The sequence below is a fragment of the Malaya genurostris genome, chromosome 2, assembly GCF_030247185.1.
Source record: "Malaya genurostris strain Urasoe2022 chromosome 2, Malgen_1.1, whole genome shotgun sequence".
Taxonomy (NCBI): domain Eukaryota; kingdom Metazoa; phylum Arthropoda; class Insecta; order Diptera; family Culicidae; genus Malaya; species Malaya genurostris.
Genome location: NC_080571.1, coordinates 285,533,070 through 285,555,845, shown reverse-complemented (window position 1 = coordinate 285,555,845; position 22,776 = coordinate 285,533,070). Strand labels below are relative to the sequence as shown.

The following is a 22,776-nucleotide window of genomic DNA, read 5'->3' as shown; positions in this document are numbered from 1 at the left end:
AATTCCGGAACCGGAAGTCGGATCGGAATAAAACTCAGGAACTTTGTATAAGACAGTTATACTTTTCATTTGAGCCTGAGTTTGTGAGAATCGGTTTTGCTCTCTCTCTCTCTCTCTCTCTCTCTCTCTCTCTCTCAGAAGAGTTGGTGTACTTATTTTATTTTATTTTTTGCACATATCACTTTGTAATTCCGGTAGTCGGTAGTCGAAATTCGAATAAAATTGAGGGACCTCGTATGGGATTACAAGACCTTTCATTTGAATTCAAGTTCATGAAAATCGGTTAAGGCATCTTCGAGAAAAGTGATTGCAAAAAATGTTACGTACATACTCACACACGTACAGACATTTTGCGTACTCGACGAGCGGAGTCGAATGGTGCATGATAGTCGACCCTCTTTAGTATGAATATAGTGCAACAGTGAGTTCCAAAATTTGAGTCAGGCAAATCAGACTGCATTGAAGTTACTATGAAGCAACTCAAGAAATGGATAACAAGTCTGATTTATCTGATGTAACATGGCACTGGTCGTCAGTATGGCAAACCATTTATCTGATACGGATGGAATTTTTTCGGATTTTTAAAGAAATGTGTTTTTGCATGCACTTTTTTCAAATCGTTGTCACTCGGAAATTGTTAATTGTACAAAAATTATGTTCAGGAAAAAGTTGTACACTCCTACGAGCCTGTTTTGTCTAACTGATCCGTTCTATGCTGGCAACTGGTTCGATCTGTTCGAATTCTGTTAAAAACTTACTCTTATTTCGACATTCGCCGAAAATAACAAATTAAATCGATGAGGTAGAAAACGTTCGGCATTTAAAATCAAATAACCATTTTATTATAGTTTGAAAGCAACGATTTTTGAATTCGACAGGCAAATAAACGTTTTGCTATTTTACTTTAACTGATTTCTTCGGCGTATATGTGAAATACTTTCCATCCAAAAATTCCAGTCATCAAATATTCAGGGGTTTTACAGCGTAACCGTTTTGTGCAAAAAAGTCATATATTTATTTCATTTTTTTCATGTTTCACTTTTGGTTCATCAGTGCATTAGCAGTTCATAATAAACTGCCTTTGCCATCTAGTAGTTCACCTGGAATCGCTGGGCAGGCGCTAAGTTTACTCTACTTGCGCTTCAGTGCAATATTCTTCAAGTGTTGCTCAAGTAGAGTCACTTAACATGTTTCGAAAGAATCCCTCCAAAAATTGACAGGTTAACAAGTGACTAACTTAATGTTAGGAATAAATCTAAAAAAGTAATAAAACTAAATCAGTTAGAGTTGTATTTGCTTTCTGTTTCATTGAAGTACATGCACAAGTTCCAAAATTTCCCTGGCAGCTGGTTTCATCGCTCCGTTGGAGTCGGAATCTGTGCGGAATTGAGCTTAGAGAGATTTGCAAGACGGCGTTCGAAATGGACCTCAAATCGGACCCAATCGGACGTTGGCGGTCGAAGTTGATTTCACCGGAGGACTACGAGGCTGAAGAGAGAGATAGAGACAGCCGGAGCAAAAAAAAACAGTTACTTCCCCTTTGCGACCATCCACCAAACAGTGCACCAAATCATCCTCCACCAATTTCCGCCCGATTAATCCGACAGGCACACGAAGCGGACGGCAAAGGAGAGAAAAAACGCGTACTTAAATCTCTTCATTATCACCCGTGAATAAATTGGATCTTTATCGAAAATTAAAAGGTGTGAGAAAGTAATTTCCTGCCCCGGTGCAAGAAAACAACCGTAAATCACAAAATTGCTCGCCCGGATAGTTTTCGGTTCGATCTCTGCGCGGGACCGAGCAAAAAAAAAGTAGAAACGATTTCGGAAGCTATCTCAATTTCATTTAATATTCCATAACGATAAGCTTTTTTTTTTTGGTTGGTGTATTTACACACTTCTTTCACGTCGATCGACGGCCTCGGCCGAAGGGACCCGAAGACGCGAACGCGGGTCCGATTTATTCTTCGGTCGGTACCTACTCTCTAGTCGGTAGGTTGCAAATTGCAAGTCATCTTACGTCAAAATGGGCATCATTTTCAACCGTCGAAGCGTTCCTTCTTTTCGTACTGGTTTTTTTTTCCTCGACTTGGCGATGGAGGCACCCCCGCACCGAATATGCGTACGATCACTGGAAGTCGGTTGCGGTTGAAATTTCAACAATTTTAAGCAGCCGTGAAGCCCGTAATCGATGTATGGAATTTCAGTTGAATACCAACTTTTTCTAAGACTTCTAAGATTTGGAGTACCGGGTGAACTATTGAACTTTTTTTTTTCTCTTGCGGTTGGATGGATTTATGTTGAATCATGATGGGCGACTGAACGAAGAATTTTCTATGGCAGGTATTAACGAGGGGAAAACAGTGACTGAAAAGGGTGTTATTGGATGGTGTTTTTACTCTTCATTTCAGAGGTATCATATCTCTAAATAAAAAGTAATTTTTTGGTGAAATGTGTCCATCAGAAGCGTATTTCGTTTTCAATTTTTACACTGAAATTAAATTTACCGAAAGTTCTTTGAATTATAAGGTCAAAAATCGATATTAGCACGATTGATTTGTTGTGGTAAGGCACTCGAATACTAATCCTAGTTTGCTTTCGTGTCTCGTTCAATACAGTTTCAAATCTTTCTTCATTCCGTGACCAAGGTCGATCTGTATACTAGTGTTGCCGAACTCAATTTGGAATGAAAGAACCAGTAAATGTCCCTCGATGTGAAAAAACCTGTTTGTTCACCCGCCTATATATTTCTCTGGTCAATAAAAAAAATTTAAACATAGTTTTTTCGTTAGGATAATTTCCGACTCGAATTTTAGGTTGATTTTCAATACAAATGAATTCTGATTGGTTCGGTTAGTTCAGAAAAGCGTGACTCAATACTTACGTCGCGAATTCGACAACATACTCGGAACCAAAAGTATTAGTAATGATATATTTGAACTTGATAATTGGTTACTTTTTAAAATAAAAGAGTGGGTATCAGGAATCAGAACAAACTGGCTCAAATGGCACGTTCCCCTAAGTCGAATCGTATATAACACTAGAGAATTCCAAAGCAATTGCTATTCAAGGAACACAAATACACCACTCATTTATTCCAGTTTCTGTAGTGTAATGTAATGTAATGCTAGTGTAAAAAATTTTAGATATTATTGAACAATAAGAAATCTTTGGATGCGTCTCTCGAATATCGTACAACAACTTAAAATAAAATGCTTTCGGGTGAAATAGTTTTTATAAAATAAACTCAAATAACCATCCAAAATCGTTACAAAAATTAAAATTTCCCGAACAAATTAATGTTTTACCTTTTTATCTTTTTTTATATATAAAAAATAGGTATAGAATTCGCTCAAACTTTAGAAAAATTTTCCGAGGCCCGCAGGGCCGAATGTCATATACCAATCGATTCAAATCGACGAACTGAACAAATGTCCGTGTGTGTGTATGTGTGTGTGTATGTGTGTTGTCAACTAAGAGATCTAGATCTCAGAGATGGCTGGACCGATTTTGATCAAACTAGTCGCAAATGAAAGGTCTCCCCGTCACCCAAAACGCTATTGAATTGTTTTGAGATCGGATGTTTACTTTTTGAGTTATACGAAATTTTATGTCAAAATTTTCAGTTTTTTGAAAGTATCTGTCACACTAGATCTTGAAAACAGAATATGTTTCTACACTTAGATTCCACACGGTAATAGCTATCCAACAAGCCATAGATTGTTAAAATCCGCCCATTTTCGACGGAGATATCGACATTTTTGTTTGAGTGACTTTTCGCCCTATTCCAGCAGTAGGAGTTTTGAGCGCTGTATGACAACTTGGGAGCAACGTGAAACACGATTTTTTATACTTTTACATACAATTGTTTCTAAGTAACAAGAAGACTGTGTACAGCATCCTTCTTCATGGCATTTTACCTCGGACCGATTTTAGCACGGTTCGTTTTTGGCAACATAATCGTTCGAATATGGCATATGTAAACCAGATGATATCAGCATTTTCGAGTTGAAAGTAATTCCATAATTATATTGATTTAAACTACTTACAGCAATAAATGATGGAAGAACATGACTTCCATATACCATACGACTCAGTTCGTCGAGATCAGCAAATGCGTGTGTGACAAATAATTTCACTCAATTTTCTCGGCGATGGCTAAACTCAGATTCATATGAAAAGTATACTCCCAAACACGGTTCCTGAATTACGTTTGGATCCGACTTCTGATTGCGGAACCACAGGATGATATGTGAAACGAAATTAAAATAATGCAATTCATTTTTTTCGTAGATGGCTGAACCGATCTATGATTCAAATGAGAGGTCTTAAAATCCTATAAAACATCTTAATTTTTAGTCAGATCCGACTTCTGGTTTAGGAGATACAGGGTGATTAGTATGAAAATGTCCATTTCACATAAATAATTCATAAATTTCGGCTACTCCGATTTTAGAATTCCGGTTCCAGTATCGAATCTTTTCTCAAAGCTCAATCATTTTCTCAAAAAGGCCAAATCGAACTTCAAAAACAAAAATTCAAATTAAAGGACTTAAGGTCCCGTACAAAATTGATGAATTTTATCCGATTCTGGAATTACAGATGATGAGTTTTTAAAATTCATACCGATATAGAAGATGTAAATTGTTTGACGTATTAATTTATGGCCATTCCAATCATTTTGGTTTATGCTAGTTCCTGAATACCGGCTCTGGAAGTACCATAAATAATGACGAAAAACTCTAAAGTGGAACTTACTTCGACATCTCATGGAATATTCAATCGATTGTCACACGTTAAGATTGAAATTCGATACGATTTGCAGTTTCGGCATTACAGGGTAATTAGTAAATAAAATCTCAATTTGCCGCTTAAAACGACGGTCATTAAAATAATGTCATGAGAACTAAAACACCGAAAAATATCCATGCAAAAAACACATGCAGATTGATAAAAAAAAAGGTATCATCTCATTGCTAGGTGGATTAATCACGTTTTTACATAAAATTTTGCAGAAAAATATTAAAAAAAATCATTATTTTCAGAAATTCTCATTATTTTGAAAATATGTAACTCTTGCAAATATTATTTCTCCATTCGAAAATTTTTGACAGTGTTTTACTTCAAATTTCAGCTACAACATAGAAAAAAATAAAAAAATTCGTTTTTTGATATATTTTAATTATTGAGTGTTAATTTTAAAATAAAAAAAAAAGAATTCGCCTCTCTTGATACAAAATAAACTGCGTTGGCTTTACACCATTCCAAAACTTCTTTGGCGTAGTGACAAGATGTCAAATCTTGCCAGAATAGCGTATTTAGGCATTCTTCACGGTATAAAAACTGTCCCAGAAAGTATGGACGCACTTTGATTTCGCTGTAAATAATTCACAAGTGTTAGATATTCAAATTTTATTCGATATACTGATAATATTAGACTACAACAACAGAATATTATTCTCAACATTTGCTACTTAGCCATTGTTGACTAGCTGGCGCACCTTCTTGCGAACGTTCCTCATTAAATTCCGTACAGACTTCTTGGCGACTTCTGGGGACGGTTATAGTGTGATGGGTAAGTCGATGCCTTTCACGCAGCCCACCTGGGTTCGAATCCCAACCGCGCACATAGGGTCAGAAGGTTTTTCTGGCCCGAAGAGGCGAATGACCTTAACCTTAAAACCTCTATAATCGAAACAAAAAAAAATTCTTGACGACAAGTTTTGACACTTTTTTCCAATCTTTTTCGAACTGTTGAATGGTTTCGGCTGCCGAGGCATGTTTCCTAAGATGTGTCTTCGTTAATGCCCAAAATTCCTCGATTGGTCGAAGTTGTGGACAATTTGGTGGATTCATGTCTTTTGGGACGAAAGTGACATTTTTGGTAGTATACCATTCTACCGTTGATTTCGAGTAGTGGCAAGAAGCAAGATCTGGCCAGAAGACAACCGGATCCTTGTGGCTTCGAATCATAGGTAGAAGTCGTTTTTGTAAACTTTCCTTGATGTACATTTCGCTGTTCATTGAAGCAGTGGTGATGAAGGGTTTCGAAATCTTACCGCAGCTACAAATTGCTTGCCAGACCATAGCTTTCTTACCAAATTTTTCGACTTCAATCGATGTCTCGGATTGGTTTAACACTTGCCCTTTTCGCACCGTATAACATTGTGGTCCCGGCAAGGATTTGTAATCAAGTTTCACGTAGGTTTCGTCGTCCATGATTATGCAGTTCAAATTTCCAGCAAGAATCGTATTGTACAGCTTTCGAACCCTTAGCCTGATCGATGCTTCTTGTTTCGAACTACGTTTTGGTTGTTTCTGCTTCTTATAAGTTCGAAGATTCAAACGTTCTTTAGCACGAAGAACATTTGACTTTGAAGTGCCCACTTTTTTGGCCACATCCCGAACTGCAACCTCCTTCTTTTGCTCGAACGCCTTCAGTATACGTTTATCCAACTGAGGGTTAGCAGGACCTCAGTGACAGTCCGCATTCTGTGCACCATTTGTACACTATTTGTCGACGTTGTTCTGCTGAAAGTCCACGCATTTCGAAACAAACTAATGAAAACGAATAAACAACTGCACAAGTGGTTAGAGAAGAGTGTAAACAGCAGGACGCAGCCATAAAAATTGACAGATTCTGAACCATACCTAACCATCAAAAAATCGTTACCAAAATTAAAGTTTCCCGAAAAAATTAATGCTTTTTCATCAAATTTTGCAGAAAAATATAAAAAAATTCATTATTTTCAAAAATTCTCATTATTTTGAAAATATGTAACTTTTGTCAAAGTAGGCCATGAACAATTAGGGATAGAATCAAATTACGCAATTTACATTTGTAAATAATTTCTTAAAACCACTGTGCGTCAGTAAAGACATAGCATTTCGGTGTGACAAGTGTATATGTAAATAGCATTAACTTTACGTCTGCTCAGCGGTTTATGTTGAACCGTTAGGTGGCATTAGAAGTTCAACATAAACTGCTGACGCACTGATGAGCTGAAAGCGAAATGTAAAAAATGAAGATATTTAAGTTGTCCGGTTCAGCCGAGTGTTTGCTCCATTCGGCATTCTTTAATTCAGAGTTTCAAATACTTTTTCTCTAATGAAAAATGTATTCATTGCATTCAAGGGAAGTGTATGCAAAATTGCATGCGCCCTTTCTAAAAAGTCTGTCTTGAGTCGAATCAGATCTCTGCGACCGTGCAAAACGAATAGTTTGTTGTGCTGAAGACGTGCGCAAAGTTTCATTCAACTCGGGGTACGTGAAGGCTGATGACTTGCTACCCATTTCAGGGATTGTTTCATAGCATAATTTATATCAAATTTCAACATCATTTCAATTTTTTTTCTGAATATTCCGCTTACAGCAGCACTGTTCCGCTTCCCAATTGCACGCTGAGTCATGCTAAACTTCTGTTAACTCATTACCCGCATGATGAAACATAACCTTGATTCACATTTGAGCAAATAACATGTGACATTACAGAAATTGTCACAAATGTATGTTGTTCGTGCAGAGGAAATATTGCGTAATGCGACCAGTGCATGACTAACTGAGTGGCATCGCGACGATCTGTACGGATCTCGGCTCAAAATTCCGTTGCACCTACACCGTTCAAAACACAATCACGGGAGACGCTGCTCAAACATTGCCAAGCAAATTTACATTTTCGTGAAGCTCAACCCCCGTAAAACGGCCGGAAAATTTACATGCCCGTAACCTTTTTCCGATGCAACAAGTTTCCGTTCGATGCCATCCATAATAAACCTTCTTGCTCGTACGGTTTTTTTTGTTGTTGTCATAATCTGCTATTTGGCCCCCAAATGGTTTCGTATCGATTGTGTCATGGGAGACCCCACCGAAGTGAATTAAGTTGTACCCGACGAATGCTGCCGGGCTGTGCCGCGCGGTATGTAAATTGCTGTTTGATCAAACCGGGGCCCCATTGCTGGATGCGCGCGAATTGCCATCGAGCCCAGGCTTTGTGTTGTGCCCTTTTTCAAAGATGATGATGACGATGATGGTTGACTTGGTGGAACGGTACCAGAACATAAAACACGATCACAGGCTTTCCGGTTGGTGGCTAGAGTGGCAGTGACCGGATCAAGTCGCGACATTTTTCGCACCGTACTTGACCGCATCGAAAGGGGGGGGTGGAGAAGAGGGGAAACAGGGTACCTCGTGTGGAGGGAAGAAAGAAGAAAAAAAATCAGACCCGTCTCCGATCGGATCCGATGATGATGATGGGAAAGGGTCCACTCTCAAGGAGGAGACAAGAATCTTGTCCTCGCCATCTAAATATAAATAATAAAGCAGAAACCACAAAGCCCCAAATGAACCCAGAAATGCGCGTGGGAAACCGATCGGACAGAATCTAGTTGAAAGGCGAGATCACGGGACCACAGGAAAAACTCTGGCAGATAGCAAACACAAAACTATGAACTGGAATGAAATGGACAGAAAGCAAAAAAAACAAGCAAACTTCACCCGGGAGAGGAACTCCAAGAATTGAAGTGGAAATAAAAGCGGACAACCAGATAAAGCTCCTCAAACTCGACCCCTGGGACTCGGAGGACCGCCGCGGCGTCCAGGTGATACAGAAAAGTCACTCTCTGTTAATGTGCTGTTTATTATGTTAGCTTCGTTCATCCATCGGGATTCCCTCGTCCGCCTTTTGAACCTCGGACTCCTCGGTAGAATTACCTGGTCGGACCAAAAGAGCATCAACTAGTAGAACGGGTCGCTCGGTCGCAATTGCTCCAAGTCACAAAGTCAACGACGACGACGACGACGACGATTCAAGAATGTCTCTTGGTGCTCTGCTACCACCCCGTCCGTCACACACCCATCCTTCCGACCATCGATGATTTTTTTTTCCATTTCAGATCACTCGCAGAAGATGGCAACAACTTGGAAGAGTCAACATTCCAAAAGGTCAAACAATATCATCAGATACATAATAGCTGTAAGCGCACACAACATCATGAGATGTTTCTATTTCGCTTTTTTTTTTGTTTTTGTTTTTTTTTATTTTTGTTTGTTGCTGTAGTAGTAGTTACTGTTGTAGCTGCCGTTTTCGTCTGTCCTCTCACCGTACCACGCGCGTGCTCTGCTGGGTGCTGTGTGGGTTAACGCGATCAGCAGCCCGTCGTCGTCGTCGTTTCTTCATCACCATATCGGTAGCGTCTCGGTCAGGTCGTCCCAAAACCAAAGAAGAAGAAGAATAAGACGACATCACCGAACAAATGTTTGCATAGTAATTCGTCGACTAGTTAGAGCCGGCTTGATCCCCCTTGGTGTCTTGCGCCGAGACTAGACTCGCGAGACCTCAAACGGAGCCAATTTTGAAAATGATATGCGGCGGCAACATGCGATCAACCTGTATTGATTTTTATCATGTCAATCATAGCCGCCGGTTGGTTGGGTGGAGACGGATGACTCGAGGGATTAGCCGGTTGGAATAAAGTTTAACCACTCAATTCGGTTCGCTTTCAGGCGATTTGCTTTTGGGATGGCGAGGTGCCTAACGATCAGCTCGTTAGTCCGTTAGTTAGTAGTTTAGGGGGTGTGAATTCTTCCTCACATTACCGTCGAACTGCTGTCTAAATTCGGGGAGGTAGAGCGTTGAATATATTTATGTTGACGTGCCTTAACATGAACATGAAACAGCAGATCATCTTAAATTTATGAACATAACTTAAAGACATGATCGCAGTATAGATAATGAATGTAGAAATTTGGTTATTTTTCATGTTCACTAACCACGTCAGCCATTCAGAATTGATTACTAACAAAACACACACTCTCCTTGATACTTGCTAATTTCTTTCAATTTTTTTGTTATTCCAACCAAATCTTTCCAACTGCCTAGATTACATCAATTACAGAAAGTTCGCAAGGATCACACCACAAAAAAAAACTGTATTAATGCACCAAGTGGTTTTCATACACGGAACGACCGAAATTAGCACTGTGCCTAATTCGTATTGCAGTTTTAGAATTAGTTAATTTTAACAACAAAATTTCCAAAATAACTATGAAATTAGTTAAAATTGAGAATTTACTTTGCTGAAAAAGCTCTTATTTTTAGAGAATGTGTTTAGTTGGCGAATATCCTGAACACAAACTAGCAATATTTCAATGCAACACGAAATTTTCATTGAAGACTCATTTTGTTATTAAAATCAGAGAATTTGTTTCTATTTATCTACCCGAGTAAAGTCTAACATCGAAATGAGACCAAATTGAAATCTGAATATGATAGCAACATCAGATTGAAATCCTAATATGATATCGACTCATCAAATTTTCAATTAATATCACATTATGTTATTATTTTGCTGTTTAAAGGCAAAAGTTTTGTGAAACTCAAAAAATGAATATATTAAAATCAACAACTTAGTGAATCCAGTTCGCATTCACATCGCATCCAAGTCAGTCGATGTAACAAAACCGCTTACGTTTGGGACGGAAGAATCCAAGTACAGTATTGTGTAGTGAACAATAGAACGACCTCGAAATGAGTGAACCAAACGAACAAAAGCTACCGCCGACACGAAAGAATACAATTGTTGTTGACTTCAGGCAGTGCAAAATTCGACCTTCGATACGAGAACTTGAAGGTTTGCTTAAGGAGCAAATGCATCTTGACATTAAACGTGTGCATTTACTTCAATGCAATAAGACGAGTAATGTTGTTTACATCCAGTTTTAAAAAGAGTTGGATGCAATTCAATTCGCAAAAGACAATAACAATGTGCACTATGTGGAGCACGAGAACATTAAGTACAACATTCCAGTATATATGGAAGATAGTGCTATAGAAGTGCGTGTGCATGATCTTCCCTCAAACGTCACCGATTCTTATATTCATTCGCAAAACTATGTCTCAATACGGAGAGATTCTCTCTATGGAAAAAGAAAAGTGGAAGAATTTTTTCCCCGGTATTCTAAAGGGCGTACGTTTATTACGCATACACTTGAAGAAGCCTATTCCTTCTTATGTGATTTTCGGTCAAGATATAATCATTCCGTGCAAATCACTTGTTACCTATGAATATCAGATGGCCACATGTCAATATTGCCAAAAAGCTGTTCACTAAGGTAAGCCATGTGATAAATTGGACAAGGAGACAACTACACCAAAGGACAACGATGCTTCCTTCACACCAACCCCAACCAACCCCAACCAACCCCAGTACACCTGTAACAGCCATCAACAACAATGAAGCATCCCCTTCAATGAAACCATCAGTATCCCCTATAGAACAAAGTACACCAGCTGCAGTTAACAACTTACCCTCCAACCAACCAGTAACTGCAACCAATGTACAACAAGGTGCATCTACAGCAACTCTCAACGAGCCCAAGACTACGATCAACAAGGAAAACGAAAATAAAACGGAAATCACACACAACACCGACGATGAAGCAATGCACAGTGGGGAAAAATGGACCAAAAACGCGACGATTTTTTTGGAGGCATGATACAGCTGACTACAAAGCACTTTTTTGGTGTAAAATGGTCAGCAAAATCGATTTTATGTATTTAGAAGGGCCGCACGAAACGCTATCATGTTCATTTTACCCCAAGTTCCCTTTTTATACTGCATTGTATTCAAGCTTAACTATATAACATGAAACCGAAGAACTTGCCGAAGAGCGGATAGAGTGTTTCCGATGTAAAAAAGTCTAACAAATCGATTGCATATAGTTTTATTGACAGCAGAAAAATCGTTGCACTGTTTCACCCCATTTCTTTTCTAGTTATAATATTCAGTTGAAATATGATCTACAATCCAAAAGCAGATCCAATGCGATCTATCAATATTAGTTCATAATTCGTGCAAAACATCTGTTATCCTATTAAACACAATGGGAATGACAGTACTAGCCTGTTTAACCCGTTTTACCCCAATTTATATCAAAAGTCGTATTTCTGGTTAAACTTTCTTTCGCACACCGAAAGCAGGCTGATTGCGGTTAATGAAAATCGATTGTTATTACGAAGAAAGACCTGAAAATTGGATTACAAATGAATTCAATGTGGAGCAAAATCTTAAGACTCAGTTAAAAGATAAATTGGGGTAAAACGGTATTACAAGATTCGTGCGGTCATTGAATTCATTTGTAGTCCTATTTTCGGGTATTTCTTCGTAATAACAATCGATTTTCATTAACCGCAATCAGCCTGCTTTCGGTATGTGAAAGAAAGTTCAACCAGAAATACGACTTATAAATTAAATTGGGGTAAAACGGGTTAAACAGGCTAGTACTGTCTTTCCCATTGTGTTTAATTGGATCACAAATGTTTTGCACGTAATATGAACCAATATTTGTAGGTCATACTGGATCTGCTTCGGGATTGTAAATTTAAATTCAACATAAAATTATATTTGTCGGAAAATTGGGGTAAAACGATGTAGCACGAAGCATGCGATCATGAACACTATCTGTAAATTATTATTTGAGGTTATATGCGAAACATAGAACTGTCTTGTTCAACCAAAATTGGTCCAAACACAGAACAGTAGAACTTTTTTTCTGTAAATTCACGGAAGAAGATGACTGGGGGTAAAACAGAATACAGTTGTTTGCGGTCAATCTTATTAAAAACAATCCATTTATCTAACTTATGCGCATGTCAGGAATACCTTCCGATTGGTGGAATTGAATTTTTTCCTGAGTTTCACAGTTAGTTGTCAAAGTAAAGTCAGAATAATGAGGAATTGTAGCAAAACGGGCATGATAGTGAATTTTGCGGATCTTCTAACTATCATAAATCGATTCTACAGAAAAATTTGCATAAGAAATACTAATTTTGAAAATATTAGCTCATGTTTTTATAAAATTATTGAGCAAAGTCGCGTTTTTGATCGTTTTTTGCACACTGTGCAATGGATGATGAGATAAGCCGCGGACGAAGTGACCCCATCCTCGTTGGATGGGAATGGAAACTCATCTCCTCCTAGAAAAAGGGTGACAACGAGATCCAATAGCAAAAAAAAAATGAAGTAACAAAAATGTAAGCCAATCGGCCACGTAAAGCTTTTACGCAAAAAGGCCAGAATAAAAATTTTATTATAAAAAAAAACACTAGATCTCGACGTTTCATGCATTTCTACACAGATACAATTATTTTGTAAAATAAAATGACCTCAGTGTAATTATCAAATGATTTATTTTCATAATTTCAATTTTTTTATTTCGTTTTTAGGGCATTTTTAAGTTCGACAAAATCTAAAAAAAAATGCACGAATTATTTATCAAACTTTTTTTGAGAAGCGGATATTTTTGCGCATAATTTTTATTTAGTGCATATTTTCTTTTCTGTTGAGACATTTTTCTTGTTTTTTAATCATCAAAATTTCGCTAATTTGTCGTGACGCGCTCTGAACAAGAATGAATAATGAAAAAAGGCGGGTGGGTAATGTCAGAGACATAACTTGATGTCGTGAATACGAAAAAACTGGTACGCTCCCATCACTTTTCCGAATATCAGTTAGTTGATTGATTGTATGAATTGTGCAAGCTTTCCCCTTTTTCACTGATAGAGTTTGAAGCGATGCACCTACATTAAAGTACATATTAGTTACATTAAACAGCTACTATTCTACAACTGTATATTCCAAACTTTAAACAATTCCTTTTTAAATTGCTAATATAGGAGGCTAGGTACGACAAATTTGTAGTTTATTTCTATTGAAGCTATGAAGTTCGAAGATATCTGATTCTTCTCGAAACTTCAGTGCGAGACAATTGCAATGGCCTGGTCTGAAATGTATCGACGATCTTCGGTATGCAAGTCATTTTAATAATAGTAATTATAGTAAGTAATTATAATAATGATTAGAATAATAATAATAATAATAATAATAATAATAATAATAATAATAATAATAATAATAATAATAATAATAATAATAATAATAATAATAATAATAATAATAATAATAATAATAATAATAATAATAATAATAATAATAATAATAATAATAATAATAATAATAATAATAATAATAATACAGATTAATCTGTATATATGGCAACCCTGTATCGCATGGCATATTTTTACACGACCCCACACTAGTATAAATATGTGTTCAACATCATCACTTTCGCTTTCGCATTGCCGTTCGTAATTGAATGTGTTAGTGACGGTGCAAATCATTTTAACTTCCATCTTGATGAATCTTTTGGTAGGAAATATTGAAAGTTTAATTAACTTCTAAAGATTTTCTGTGGTACTAAAAAGTGCCTTGAATTGTCACAATCAACAAGATCTGCATTTAGATCTGAGATGGTTCTCGTGTGTGTCTTGTTTCGGCAACAGTTGCTCGGAAAATGGAAATGGAAAGCGACAAAATTCAACTAGTTCTTTATGATAATTTTTAGCACTGAAAAGTGCTTTGAATTGTCTGAAAAGTGCTTCGAATGGGCCTTGCTGGACTTTTTGGCTGCCTTTCTACCGGTTTTCGGTGTTATCGTGCTGACGGTGTCTCGTGCGTTTAGAGTAGCTGCTTTAACTTAAATGACGCTCTTTGTCACATCACATTTCATTTTATACCTGCTACTGGCAGCGGTGTACGGACAGCCCCTTTGCCAAAATTCCTTTTCCTGTTCACAGAACGGGAAACAGTGAGACGACAGGTCCTCGATGTTAACCTCGTTTATGTCTTGTTTCGGGAACAGTTGCTCAGCAAATTTGAGCACATTTGAGGGGAAAAAACAGTACGCAGTATTTGGGTTGAAAATACAGTACAGTACTGTAAAATACAGTACGGATACGAGCGTTTTGTATAACTAATATGGTAAAGATATTTTCATACTTGTTCAATAAAGTGAAATTATTAAATTCAACAAACAAATAAGAATCAATTCGAAAATGAAATTTTCAATTTCGAATGTTGGACCAAATTGGTGTAATTGCTAATTGCCGTGTTCAGCACTCGGTTGTACGTAGAAGATATGACAAATTAGCCAACCCTGGTTCAAGTGAAACCCGAAAATGAACCGTTAATTGAGCCTTCCGAAGGTAGCGTAATAATTTTTGGGGTTACGTCGGCCTGCGATCACCGAATTTACGGGCTGCAAAACTTCACCGTCAACCGGCTGAATGTCACTTGTTTTAATGTCAGTCATTTATTTCCCCCGCTGAACAAACGGCGGACTGGCATGTGGCGACGTGATGTTGACGGGTGAGTGAAGATAATTGTCACCTATAAGGTTTTCACGGTGGTAGGTTCATTAGCAGCGGGGAAACACCGAAGACACCGGAACATATACGAAATCGACCCCGTGTGCGGCGGCTCTGGTTGAGCTGTGATTTATGGTTATGGGAAAAAATGGACGGGTGGGTTATCCAGCAGCGCAATAAAACACTCAGAAGGAGAGACTTGCGCAGGACGATTTCCGATTTCCGAACCGCCGTCAGCCGAGCAGCGCGAACGCAAGCTAGGTAATAATTAGCTAATTTGTAAAACTTACGCTATTGTGTGTTTCACCCCACTTAGGAAGAACTGAACTCGGGAGGAGAAATAATCCGCTGAACTAAGATAACATGTTATTTGTGCGACTCCAAAACGAAACTAGAACGGCCCCCGATAAACTGGATCCTGACATTTGGTTGAACTTTCCGAACCGAACTGGTTTCGCCGGTTCGCGCGTTGCTACGCATTCGAAAAGTTTTGCGAATACAGAAAAAAAACATATTTGTGAAATAAAATCAGGCTTAGGATTCGTTGGGTTGGGTCATAAAATTTTAATCTATTTTTCACTATCGAACAGCTAAATGGCGAAGGCTTGGAGGTGCTCCGGGAGAGACCGCGACCTCCACCGGCTAGAATCACTGAGACGGTTATATATTTCGTTCATAAATTTAATTAATTATGCATTCAGTTCGTACGAAATCGATTCGAGTCGCATCTTCTTCTTCACCATGACTGTGTGCTGACTTCGGTTGCAGCAGCATCGTAGGAAAATGGCAATCACGAAAGAAACCTATAAATTGCTATATTTGCTAGAAAACAAGGAAAAAAGTGTGGAAGCCAAACCATCAGCCTAGTTTTGCCTGCCTGCCTGCCGCAGATAGTTCATAGATTGTTTTGCGGTCCAGCCAACAGCGATGCTAGTTTTGTTTTGATTTTACGCAACCTTGAGAAAGTTACGCGTCAAACATTCTTATACCTTCAAACCAAACTAGAGTGGTATATTTTTCCAACGTTTGAATCGTAATAATTAACACTGGCAGCCCTGCCGCTATCGGTCAGCTTCACCACGATATCAAACATAAAAAAGCAGGAACATACATATCTCAATCCTCGAAGCGCATGGGGTCAGACAGCGTGGACTTGCCGGGCGATCTTGGTTGCGGCGGCTTACGAGGGAAACCCCGTTTCCATTAGAGGTCTTTTCTATTCGCTACTGCTCCAGCCTCGCCCCAACCCAACCGCTGGCAACCACCAGTCAGACCGTCAGTCAGTCAGTGTCCCCATCGCATCGGTGTCGCTTTTTTCACATTCGTTTATCTATTCCACAATAACCACTTTAGAAAGACACATAAAAACATAAATCGATCTAATTTGGAATTTTTCTTTTCTCTTTCCTCGCCCCGCCCCGCCCGGTCCGGCCTGGCTTGCAGGAGAAACGGTTAATGAAGATTTACCACAAGCAACCTCAGCGGCAGCACTATCGCCATCATTGGCCTTAGCTCAGCAACAGCAGCAGCAGCAGCAACAGTCGTCGCGGTTCCAGCAATCGTCATCAAATCAATCACCGTCATCATCAGCGTCCTCGTCGCCGTCGTCCGTTCATTCGGTGCAAGGTGCTGGCAAGTCACTGTCGAACCGTGGAACCATCGGGACCGGTGGTGGTGGTAGAGGTGGCAAAAGAAAATCAATCACACCGACTTCTCCCGGATCGTCGCCACAGTCGGCACTGACGGCCGCCTTGGGTGCAAGTTCCGTAGCAGCCCTGGCGACGGCAGCAGCAGCAGCGGCAGCGGCGGCTTTCCAAGCGTCGCCCAGAACGAGATCCACCCCACCGAGCAGTCTGCAGTTGCAGCTTCCGGAAAACGGAAACGGCTGCCGAAGATCACCGTCCCAGCACTCCTCGGTGACTCACGGGGACGATGGTCATTACTCAGTGCTAAACAATAACAATAACAACAACAATAACAATAACAACAACAATAGCAGCAGCAGCAATTTCAACAGTCAAGTCGCTGCTCTTCAATCGCTGGATAAGATGCTGAGCGAACGGATCTACGATCGGAAAAAGTATCTCAACTCCCCGACGGGGAGCGCCGTAGCCGCAGCAGCAGCCGCGGCAGCCGCCAGTTCGTTCTACGAAAAATTTCGGAACGGAGCAGCTGCCGCCGTTGCCGCCTCCGCCGGTGAGGTGGAACTGAACCTAATCAAGAATGGCCAATCGCCGCTGGCCGACAGTGATCTTAGTGCAATCAGTAATAATAATAGTGGTAATAGTGCTAACGGAGGAGGTGGCAGTGGGCTGCTAGTGGCCGCCAACGGTGGCAGCTGCGGGAGCAGTGCCGGTTCCGTGTCCGATGGCAATAGTTTGAGTAATAGTAACAACCAAATTAGTAGTAATAATATTCATAATAGTAATATAATCAACAACACGAGCAGTAGCAGCAGCACCGGCAGCACCAACAATAGCAATAATAATAGTATTAAAAGCGAACGGTTCAGCCCGAACAACAACGACGTGCAATCGACGGCTTCCAGGTGAGTTAGATTGCTTCTCTCTACTGTTGATGGATTTCTGCAGTTTGTGGGTGGGTGGGCTTTCAACTTTCCGTACTTATGGCAAACGAAAGGACCGTTTATGTTTGCTCAGCGCTTTTCACAATACTCCTCTCTTCTTTTCCTGATTGTATTTATGTAAAACATGTATCATCAAATAGTAAAACCAATCGTTTTTTTTTTCGAAGAACAAATTCTTCGGATAGCCGTTCTTCTATTGTGTTAGAGACTCACACTTTCAGTAATTGAACAGAACAATTCTTCGTTCTCTACTCGGTCGAGAGTTCCCCATCATGTTTAGGCATTAAGAATGCCTTATTCGTCACTATACGGTGCCGGGTGTCAATTAAAAATTAGAAAACTAATCGCTAATTACTTAAACTTAAACTTGTATGGTAACGTGATTTCAGTGTTTCAATAGTACACCATTGAAAAATTGGTTCAAAATAGACCTTTGTTTTCATTAGCCAATCACAGTGGACCAAAATGATGTCATCTTCTTGATTTTTCGTGCACGACCGACGGTTTCGATCGAATTAGTAGCTTTTGCTTCGTTTGCCATAGGGAGGTTTTGCGTCATGCATTGAAAAATACTGCATCATTTTGCGAGGTATAAGATTTGACACAAAGATAAATATATGCAATTTCACCATTTCAGTCTTCAGTCGCTGTTGGTTGCCTGTAAAGGATACACGTAGCTTGAATAGTGAGTGGATGACAGAACTGAGTTATATCCATTTGTTCGCTTGATAGTTTTTTTCCGTCTGCTACACACCGTGTTCGCTTGAGTATATTGAATACCGATGAGCTGTTGGTTCGACGGGAACGGGCAGACCAATTCAGAACTATCGGCGATAGATTTTTCGGATCTAATTTGAAGCGCTTGTATCTCGGTGATTTGGTAATGGATTTGCCACATTTAACTTGCTTCGAAGGTATTACTTAAAAAATGCATACTGGAATCTCCATTTACGTGCGACTCGGCGACTTGCAAATCTTTTTTATTAAACGTGGTTAAACACAATGAACTAACAGTTCGGCTGAAAAGTTCGTATCGTTTAATAGAAACACACATTTTTTTGCCAAAATTCGTTTTTATTATTCAACATAATTGCCATTTGTTTGTTATTATTCAACATAATGTACGATTTGTCCTTTGCCTCAAAATAGGCCTCAGTTTCAGCGATTACCTCTTCATTGCTTCTAAATTTTTTACCAGCGAGCATTCTCTTGAGGTCTGAGAACAGGAAAAAGTCACTGGGGGCCAAATCTGGAGAATACGGTGGATGAGGGAGCAATTCGAAGCCCAATTCGTTCAATTTCAGCATGGTTTTCATCGACTTGTGACACGGTGCATTGTCTTGATGAAACATAACTTTTTTCTTCTTCAAATGAGGCCGTTTTTTTTAAATTTCCTCCTTCAAACGCTCTAATAATGCTATATAATAGTCACTGTTGATGGTTTTTCCCTTTTCAAGGTAGTCGATGAAAATTATACCATGCGAATCCCAAAATACAGACGCCATAACCTTACCGGCCCATTGTTGAGTCTTTCCACGCTTTGGGTTCGGTTCATCGCGTGCAGTCCACTCAGCTGACTGTCGATTGGACTCCGGAGTGAAGTGATGGAGCCATGTTTCGTCCATTGTTATATATCGACGAAAAAATCGGTTTTATTTCGATATAACAGCTCCAAACACTGCTCAGAATCATTCATTTGTTGTTGTTTTTGATCGATTGTGAGCTCACGCGGCACCCATTTTGCACAAAGCTTTCTCATATCCAAATATTCGTGAATAATATGTCCAACACGTTCCTTTGATATCTTTAGGGTGTCAGCTATCTCGATCAACTTCACTTTACGGTAATTGAAAATCATTTTGTGGATTTTTTTCATGTTTTCATCGGTAACAGCCTCTTTTGAACGTCCACTGCGTTCATCGTCTTCGGTGCTCATATGACCAGTACGAAATTTTGCAAACCACTTACGAATTGTTGCTTCGCCCGGTGCAGAGTCTGGATAACACTCATCAAGCCATTTTTTGGTATCGGCGGCACTTTTTTCATCAAAAAGTAGTGTTTCATCAACACACGAAATTCCTTTTTTTCCATTTTTTTCACAATAACAAAAGTAGCTTCACTCAAAATGCAATATCTCACAAACTAATAATCAGACAGCTGTCAAATTTATACATGAATCTTTTGAAGGTTGGTACTAACTGAAAATGGTATGGATTTAATTCTAGGCGCCCCTCTCATAGAAACGATACGAACTTTTCAGCCGATCTGTTATCTTTCAGCGTAAGTCCTTGAACTAAACAATAATAATGTAACCTAATTAAATGGTTAGAAATTGATATATCAGGTGTACAATTTTGCTTCCGCCGTTTTTTTATCCAAAAATAAAAGCTTTATTGTGAAAAAGTGCTTACAGATGTATTATTCAAAGTATTGTCCGTCGCTAGTGACAACTTTCTCCCATCTTTCCGGAAATTTTCGGATCCCAGCTCAAAAAAAAGGAGTCCTTTTTTTACGCTATCCATGAAGCAATCCATTTTTCACACTCTTCAAAGGATTGAAAATGTCGATCTTCCAGACCGTGTGCCATCGAACGGAATAGGTGGAAGTCAGAAGGGGCGACATCTGTGAAATACGGCAGGTGGGGCAAGACTTCCCATTTCAGCGTTTCCAGGTACTTTTTGACCACTTTTGCGACGTGAGGCCGAGCATTGTCGTGTTGGAGGATGACTTCGTCATGTCGCTCTTGATATTGTGGCCGCTTTTCTTTTAGCGCGCGACTAAGGCGCATCAGTTGCGTTCGGTAGCGATCTCCCGTGATGGATTCACCCGGTTTTAAGAGCTCGTAGCTTCTAGTTGTTCATCTTTGAAGGGTTTTTCTCTTCCACCACCATGTTTGTCTTCGACATCGAAATCACCATTTTTAAAACGTTGTAACCACTCCCGACACGTTCTGTTACTCAGAGCAGCATCACCGTAAGTTTCTGAGAGCATTCGAAGCGCTTCAGCTGCTTTTTTTCGAATTGTAACAGAAAAGTAAAACTTCCCCCCAAATGGCGAGAATTGGGCACATAAGCAGACATTTTCGAGCGTGAATAATACGAGAACAAGAACAACTGTCACTGAAACGGCGAGGACACACTAACTTTAAAGGCATTATCGTCTATGTATTTTGACCAGCCTCAGCCGGTACAGCCACGTATCGGAAAACGGCGGAAGCAAAGTTGTACACCTGATAGTTTAACGAAGAATTATATCGACATTAACAACGGTTGAAATTAGTCTCAGGACCTAATTTAATGTCCATGGAGAAATAATACTCAGGTAACAATAAGCACATGCTAATGGCGAATCATGGCAGCAAATAATCGCTAATTGGCATTTCAATCGCTTTCGAGACTGGATTAGGGTCGACTTTGGCAAAATATACGGCTATTCATAGATAATGCTTATTTATGACTAGTGTGTATCCTGAAAGCTGAATTCTGATTGATCTACAACAGATGAGCTTTCAGCTTGCAGATATAGAGCTATGAGAATTTTTAGTGCTCATAAAAGGCTGCTTTACTGCCATTATTAGTGCTTACTGGTTACCGGCGTTTAAAATTATGGTAATAGCCTGATCATCGAGATTTAACAATCTGTAGGTTTGAAAACTCGAACAAGTATAGCAACAGTATTTGCTATTTATAACAGGTACTTATAATAAATTGTATTGAATTGACTGATGTTTGAACGTGTCAATCAGAGCACGTCATCCAGCTTGATGAGTGGATGTTATTGATTGTTGTTAATGATACTGTTTCAAATCTCTACATATGTGTATTTTGGAATGGGTTCGACGTTAAGGTTCAACATTTGATGGTTTAAGTCGCTATTAAACCCAAATTGGCGACTTTGTCGAGGTTATTGCAAATTCTTACAATAATATTATTTTTGGTACGGGTATGAGGAATTGATGCCAAAAAGTAATATTTTGAGCTATTTTCGAAATCTCAAATAGCGACTTTCTGTGTTGTCAAGTAGAATTTGGAAATTGATGTTTTAAGTTCTTCTAAGAATCTAGATGGCGATTCGAAACATTCACATTAGGTTTGGCCCCAAAATCATATACCACCCTCTGGTGTTTAACTACAAGGCAACAAATTATCTTCCTCTCCAAATTTTATTAGCATGTGGTACAAGACAATACTATATAGAAACCATAGTGTATCCGCGTCGACCCTACACTATTGTTTCTGACATTTCCCACCGTTAGATTTGCTTTTTAAAAGTCGGAATAAAACGACTCGTTATATCTTTCGTTCAAACAAACCAGAGTAGTTCAAATATCGCTTCGAATATCGTACAGCATTAGTGATTTCAGTTTTTTATCTGACGTCAACCTGTTTGGAATCGAAATATACCCGTAAAATATAGTATAAGGAAATAGTTCGTCATGTACTACTTATTTCTAAGGGGTAAATGCAGTTTATCAAAAAGTAGATATTGGTGTCAATTAGATAGCAGATGTATGATAAGGAAAACCGGGGATAAATATTTTTCCTTAATTTGGAATTAAAAAATTAAATGATGATATTTGAATAGTTTTTTTTTTCCATAAATACGTTTATTTCTTAAGGCAGTTTACATAAGTTTTTCTTCGCCGTAGCATCACTTTTACATAACATTTTTATCCTAATTTAATTCTAACATAGTCACAACGTTTTGAATTTATTAAAACATATTCTCTTATAGCTTAAATATCATCTTAGGTAACTCGTCATTAATTATGAAATCTACTCGGAAATATTATTTGAACCAAACGATTAACTTCTATAAATTATAAAATAAGCTGTTATTTTCAGACATTTTGTTGATAATTTCATAAACTGTTTCGAGTTTGTTTGTATCATTACATAATTTTTATTCTAATTTAGCTATTGGTTGAACTCATGGACGCAGCTGGGATCAGAACTAAGTCTTAAAAGGGGCCTTTATTAAATTG

The 22,776-nt window shown here is 38.8% G+C and overlaps 1 protein-coding gene across 1 annotated transcript in view; it reads left to right on the top strand.

Moving 5' to 3' along the window:
• Positions 1-22,776, top strand: part of LOC131430417 (probable serine/threonine-protein kinase DDB_G0282963) — a 322,488-nt gene that overhangs the window by 179,240 nt on the left and 120,472 nt on the right. Inside the window, exon 3 of the mRNA XM_058595404.1 lies at positions 16,649-17,753. Coding sequence (XP_058451387.1) covers positions 16,649-17,753 — 1,105 coding nt within the window. The remainder of the gene's footprint in view (positions 1-16,648; positions 17,754-22,776) is intronic.